Genomic DNA, 7,361 nt, shown 5'->3' with positions numbered 1-7,361 from the left:
GAAAATTTTTTAGTAAGTAGGAAACATTATATATTTTCATAATTCAGTGCTTTATCGTGAATTAAACAAAAATTATATATATATTTACAGTGTTTTCTGATGACCGTCTGTAAACGGTCAAAACGGTTAACGCCAAAATTTACATATTCAAGAGCGTTTCATAGCAGCGTATTTTCGGAAGTTTCTTTTTGGTTTCTATATAGAGGAGTGTGCTCTGGTGAGGTCCAAGACCTTGCCTTAGACCCAGTGTGCATCCACAGGCCTCAGGCATCCCCTACTAAGAAGTATTTGCAGTGGTGGGTGCGGTTTGCATCTGCTTTGTACCTCCTTTGTAACTTTTCCCACCGTATGAAACCTCGTTGGTGCCGAAGCTTTAATCGAGGCGAAGGTTGTGGATCAAATTGGCATTTTTTTTAGAACTCTGTAGTCCGGTTTTAGGGGTGTTGAAGTTGAAGCTTTGCCTTTGTATCTATAACGCTTCCCTCGAGTTGTAGAAAAGGGGGTCGCCCGCCCATGAAAAGAACCGCTGTAACAGATAAAGCTTAATAGCTCGATATATCGCCCAGTATGCGAAGCACTTCGTTCGAGAAGAGGCCTTGAATAACTCTGGCCAACCACGGGTAATATAATCATATGAACACTAATTAGGTCCTAACAACAGAGGATGCAAAAACCCAAACGACTTGACAGTTTGAGATAATGAGTAAGCACAAGCCGATCACCTTATCAGTGGGGTGTATTTTTGTCTCGTTTCATATAAGGAACTTCAAATGTTATTCTGTTTTGGCCGATACCAAACAGCTTCGTCGACTGCGTCTCTTTCTTAGCGATGTTGTTATAGTTGATCATAGGAAGTGTAGACAGGTCCTTCTTCTTTTGATGCTTCTATAGTGTTCGTTCACGCCATTGCTTTTACTCTCACCCAAGGAGGCCGAGTCGGAGTTTATTTTCAACGTAGCGTCAGGCTCATACAGTTATTTCTCTACGTGCCCCGGTTTATGCGCTATATAAAAGGACGGGCGTTATGAGGGATTGGTAGAGCGTGATTTTTGTACGTCGAGAGGTGCCTCTGCTTTTCAATTGCCTGCCCTTCCCAAAATTTCGACAAATATGGATAACTTGGGAAAAAATCTATGTAAACATTGCAAAAAATTAATAACCATATATGTATATATTGCATGAAATACTAAATTTTGTGTTAGGCGCCTGATAAAAACTTGTATGCGATTATTCACACTAAATAAAACAGTATCCCTCCTCTAGTTTTATATTTGGTCTTTTGAATTATATATATTTTTATCTATATTATGGGTGAGTGTTAAATACCCAGTATGCCAATGAAAAATTTTTATGAATTTTCCATTTTTAAAACACCAATGCTAACCAATAACAAACGAAGCATCAACTTTGTTTCTGATGCGCTGATTGCGCTAGCGATGCGTTTCGATAAATTTTCGGATGCGTTTTGGAAAAGTATACATCGTCAACATTTTGTAGTTCGGCGTTATTGAACGTTATACTTTGTACGTATGCAATGCAATTGACGTTTTGGAAGTCAGCCTATTTTATATCGAATCAAAATTAACAATTTTGTAAGTTTGCTTCCATGTGCTCATAATACTTCGACAACGGTATTTCATCTGCATGCTTTTTGATGTACATTTGCGTGTTTGTATGTATATGAACTCCGCTGGAATAAAAATCTGTTATCAATACAGTCTAATTTTTGGTGGTAGATTAGAAACTCATTTTTGATTTCAAAGTATTTGTACTTTTATTATACTTATTTGATTGCAGCTCATCTTATTTTACAACTGTAGCTAAACAAATTTTGAAATACCATTTCAATTAATTTAAAATCTTATATAAATATAAAACTCTTCACAAATTTTACTTTTTAAATTTCGATTTTATTTAAAGCTTTTATTCTTAAGCCACATTTCTTAATTGACCCTATAAAATCAGTTATTTTATACCTTTCGTATGTAAATTCATACTTAACTTCTAGTTCTTTATATATTTAAATTTGATATGATGAAACATTGACTTTCGAACAAAGTTATTGCATTTTAAATTACTTTTGTTTATTTCTTATACTTCTAACCTCTCTATACTAAATAGGGGTATATTTACATCCGTGGATACTACAAAATTTAAATGGACAAATATGTCATACCTACGACGTTAAATTTTTTTATAAATACATACATACATATATTAAATAATTATTGCCAATATTTTAGAATACGTTATACAGTATTCTTTAAGTCTCCAAGGTATTCGATTCACATTTGTCAAATTTCTAAAAATTTAATAATGCGGCGCCGAATTTTAGCGCTTTGAAGATTACTGCATATATATATACATACATATGTACATATGTATGTGTATAAATAAAATTACATTTCATATAATCTAAATATTTTTAAGCATATAAAACAATGGAAGCATTAGTTGTCGGTGGGTTTGAGTTGGCATCATGATTTAACCATTTTTGAACGCAATTCTCTTGGCAAGTCAAGTTATCGCAAACTGCATGTACTTGAAAGTCTATACTGCAAGCTCGGTCTTCTTTCATTCGGTAAAACTCCTCTTTGTATGATGACTCGCTATATGTTGACGATGAACTCTCATATCCTGATACGGGAGATCCTTCAGCACAAGGGATCACTGGAGACAAAGCTGATATTGCTGTCATATTAAAGGCACTTGGAAGATTTAATGGCTTGCATTCCTGAAAGTACGCACTTCCTATTTGAAAATTATGTTCGGCCACATTTGAGGGGTGAAATGTTGTATTTCGATCACTATCCAAACTAAATCGCGTCGGTATGCTTCCCTCCTTATTGTCAAGCCTGTCAACGAAGGCATGTTTAGCAGATCTTTTTTCGGTAATCGGCTCGTTTTCATTTTCTTCCTGTTTTTCCTCTTTTTCATCCAGAAGATATGGTTTAAATAGTTTTACTGGCTTTGGAGGTGGTGATTTTACATCTATTTCGACTTCGATATGATCATCATCACTTTCACTTAAATCTTTAACTCTTGTAAACGAATTAATAGAATCATTCTCTGAATTCCGCATGAGTTTACTTGTTTGATCATTTCTCAAAATAACCTTGCGCTTCCTAAAAGTCAAATCAACCACACTTTCGTTTTTATTTTCGGCCACATCATCAGTTTTAGGTAACTGTCTCAAGCTACAATTTATATTCTCCGCATTCTCACGCCGAGAACCAATAGATAGATCTATGGGTGTAACTGTTAGGCACGGGGTGTTTGATAATCCTTGTGTTGTTACGTTATAGTTTTGCAAGGTATATTCCTTTTGATTTCCATTTTTAATGCATGCGTTATGAAGATATTTATTTAAAGATATTCGGGTACAACAATCTTCAACATTATTCACTATTTTCATTTTTGCTGCATGTTCGCGCAATTCATTAGAATTGATTCCCTCGTTTCCCTTGTACGCTATTTCCTCTGGTGCTATGTTAACCTCCGACGAGCATGCAGACAAAACATTCACAGGTAGACAAGTTGACGACATTAATGACGGTACTGTTGACACCCGAGATTGTGTTTGTAGCAGTGCATGGGTATGCGGCGGCAGGTTGTGGTATTGGTAGTGCCGATGATGTTGCGGGGAAAGGTGTGTTAGGACAGGCATTGGTATAGATATATTGGCTGATGCATGTGTATATGGCGCATCGTAATGATGATGATGGTGGTGGTGGGCCGGAAGGTGATGCGAGTGAAGAATTGGTGACGATATTCCCGCAGCGTTGCCACTTACTACAGTCTGGCAGAGTGGTGACGATGTGTTTGTAGTTGAAGTGGTGGCAATCGCCATAGCACCCGCTGCTCCCGCAGCTGCAGCGGCAGCCACAACGGCGGCCAAGTTCGCCGCTGCATACACTCCTTGTGCTGATGCATTCGCTGATGGTGGAACCACAACTGGTATTGATGGCACTGTTGTAGAATTTGTAGCGACACTTTGTCTGGCTGTGTCCAAGGGCAGTTGCTGAGGTTTACTTTCAAAGTGATGGTAGCCGAACTGGCTATTATTATTCGTTGGGATCATAATCGGCACTTGTTGTTGCTGACTCACATTATGAAACTGATGTTTTAATCCACTGTGATTTATACTGGCAACCGATGATCGCAAATTTGATTCACATTGCAACCATTTCTGAATCTGTCGTCTATGTATGTTGTACTTTCTAGCCGTTGCCCGTTGATTGCCCTTGCAATCATTATCTTTTCGATATGATTCTAATACCTGTAGCTTAAAATGTGGTGTAAATATTCGCCGAGAACCCATTTTTGAGTTGTTTGTGAGGTTGTTCGCACCGCCATTACTTGCCATATTGAATGTTGTGTGTGTGTTTTGTAAAATACTTATTGCTGTTGTTGGCACTTGGGTATTATTTGACTTAGATATCATTATATAAAAACACAGTATATTTCAAACAGTTTATTCATTCCAAAATAACGTTTGAATGTTCACATTGAATTATTTTTTATGTAGTATACAGCTCGAAAAGCTTATGCAGTTTTATGTGTAAAAAAATATATATATTTCCGTATGTAATCATGCGGCTTCCGATGATACACGTTCGATTGCGCCGTTTCTTCTTTCCACACTAAACGATTAGCAGCAAAATTACTCTAGCATTTGCCAGACATTCTGGCTCGGTTTCGCATCCATGTATTGGTAACTACATGGCGCTTGTGTGTATAGTATAGCTGATGAAACAAGTGAACGATGCAAGCATTTGTCGTTCTAACCCACACAAAGGCAATTCAACTGTTGCTTTAGTTTAAATACATATGTATGTATGTAGGTGTACACTGTACAGCACAAGCAGAACGTGTTTTCCCAAACTCGTAAACTGCTAGTGGCTTGTATCTTTGAGTCATGGCGTGCGGTTGTGTAGGTGAACATATGCAGTGTTGTATTTTGAAGGCAGCTAAAGAATACATTTTTCGAAGAACTTATTGAACAGCAAGCAATACGAAATACATGTATATATATTCATGTACATCCATTAATATGTACATACTAGGGATGTTTCGAATGTCATATTTTCCACATTCGCGAATGCGAATGCGAATTTTCGGAATAAGAATGTGCGAATGCGAATGTTAGGCATACCATAAAAAAAAGCTATAATCAACTTAAGTAATCGTTTTTATTACTTAAACATTTTGTTAATTATTAGAAAATTTAGCGAGGGCTTAACCTATACAGTGTTTAAATCTATGTAGTAGTCAAAGTTCAAAAGGGGCATATTATATTTCAAAAAAGTTATTTTGCTGCCTTTTCTCCCATGAGGCGATTTTTAGAGGCTCGTATATAAGACCGACTGCACTGAACAATTGCTCACTTGGAACGCTGGCGGGTGGAGCGGTCAAATACTTGCAGGCCAGATCTGTCAATTTGTCGTATTTTAGTTTAGTTTTCCACCAATCGAGACGATTTCCATCGAGATGAGCTCGTTTTTCTTTAAGATAAGCCTTCAATTGAGCTTTAATTTCACATTTTTTAATGTCTCCAGATACTACATCCGAGCTTTCGCTTTCGCTGGAGGAATCTAAAATTATTTCTAGGTTGCTTATAAGACTTTTAGTGGTACTTGTTGATGGCCCATCAATGTTGCTTGATATACTACTTAACCGTTTAGCGCCTGAAGCTAAATCCGGTTAGACAGACCTAGAGCCATTTCAATAATATTAGAATGGACTCTCTGCCCATGTACACATTCGCATTCGCAAAACATTCGTGTCATTTGATGCGAATGTCGAATGCGAATGTGTAAAATGATGCGATCCATTCGCATAACGAATGCGAATGCAAATATTCGCAACATCCCTGGTACCTTCCTAATATAAAGATACATACATATGTAGGTATATACATATATAAAGCGTTTTAAAAAGTTCGTGCGTAGATATGTATACTAAAAAGATTAAGCAGTAAGCAATCTATTTCATACATATATTTGTTATGTATTGTTACTATGCAAATGGATAGGTGCATACATAAGTACGGATAAATTCTTATTTTAAATTCTAAAGTGTAAAATAATCGGCTTTTTATTAAACTTCTTACATAGAAGGAAAGTTCCAAAATGTAATCGAATCATTCAATCAGAAGGGGAAAATGCAATCATTGCGAAAAAATTGCAAGTTGCACCATCAGCATGTTTCTGCGTCGATGTATGTATATTTATACATAAATAAATATATGCATATATGTGTACAATCTATGTACTTATGTATTAATATATTGAGTGCGCATTAGGCTGGTTCAAAAGTACATGCGGGGGAAAAAAGTCTAAAATGTTAAGCTCTAACCCCTACGATTTTTCTAAATAGAATAAAAATTACCCGTATGTTTTTTTTAAAAAGATATTTAGAACTGCCTCAAAGCCCATGAAGTTTTCCATGTACATATTTTATATGGGGGAAAAACTTTTTCATAGAAATGGTGCATACATAGAATTCTTAAGAATCAATATTTTTATGGATCGGTTCTGTTTCTCTTCAGGAGGCTTCCAATAATAATACCGAATTGTTTATTTAACCATTTTTTAATACTAAAAATTTTGTATGGATTTCTTGTGGGGTTTAAAAAATATTTAATATAAAAAAACCGTTAAGTAAAATTCAAATTGGGTATTGTTATTGGAAGTCTCCTAAAGAGAGTCAGAGTTTTCCGATAATAAATATTGAAAAAGTGTTTTTCCCATACAAACTACATGGAAAACTTCATGGGCTTTGAGGCAGTTCTCAATATAATTTTTTTACAAAAAATGCGGGTATTTTTTCATTTAGAAAAATCCCCCCGCATGTATTTTTGGACCACCCTAATGCACACTCATTAATATATTAATACATGTGTACATATGTACATTGTACACATACATATATGTATGTCGCTAGGTTAGAAGCAAACTTGCCAAGTCCTTTTTTTTTAATTTTACAGGAGGGGAAAACTTCTTATAGCCATTTCCCTAAAGCTTTTCGCAAATCTTTGAATACAATATTTTGTGTGTTTAAAGCAAAGCAAAATTCCATACGAATAAGAAATATTCGATTATTAAAAGATTTCGCATATTTTTGGTTTTGTCGAATTTTCGGTGCCATTTTGAACTTAAAAAATTTGCTTTTCTTTGAATATAAACGACAAAAAATAAAACAAGTATTTGAAAGGGTGTATTTTAATATCCCTTGCTTCCTATATCAAAATATGAGTTTTCATAAAAAGTGCACTTAGGAACTTTTCACTCTAAGCTAGCGATATGTATTTATGTACGTATATATGTATATAAATGTGGTATAAGCGGTTTCTTTTTTTA

General features: G+C 35.4%; 1 protein-coding gene across 1 annotated transcript; it reads right to left on the bottom strand.

Annotated features, from left to right (window-relative positions):
• Positions 1–1,888: 1,888 nt before the first annotated feature.
• Positions 1,889–4,724, bottom strand: LOC118734291. Its single transcript, XM_036464004.1, has one exon. The coding sequence runs from the start codon at positions 4,442–4,444 to the stop codon at positions 2,426–2,428; it is 2,019 nt and encodes a 672-aa protein (XP_036319897.1). The 5' UTR covers positions 4,445–4,724; the 3' UTR covers positions 1,889–2,425.
• Between the last annotated feature and the right edge of the window lie 2,637 nt (positions 4,725–7,361).

Source organism: Rhagoletis pomonella, unplaced genomic scaffold, assembly GCF_013731165.1.
Source record: "Rhagoletis pomonella isolate Grant_MI unplaced genomic scaffold, Rhpom_1.0 Rhpom_scaffold_00002, whole genome shotgun sequence".
In the NCBI taxonomy this organism is placed as follows: Eukaryota; Metazoa; Arthropoda; class Insecta; order Diptera; family Tephritidae; genus Rhagoletis; species Rhagoletis pomonella.
Note: the sequence above shows the minus strand (reverse complement) of the source record. Positions and strands in the feature narration are given on the sequence as shown.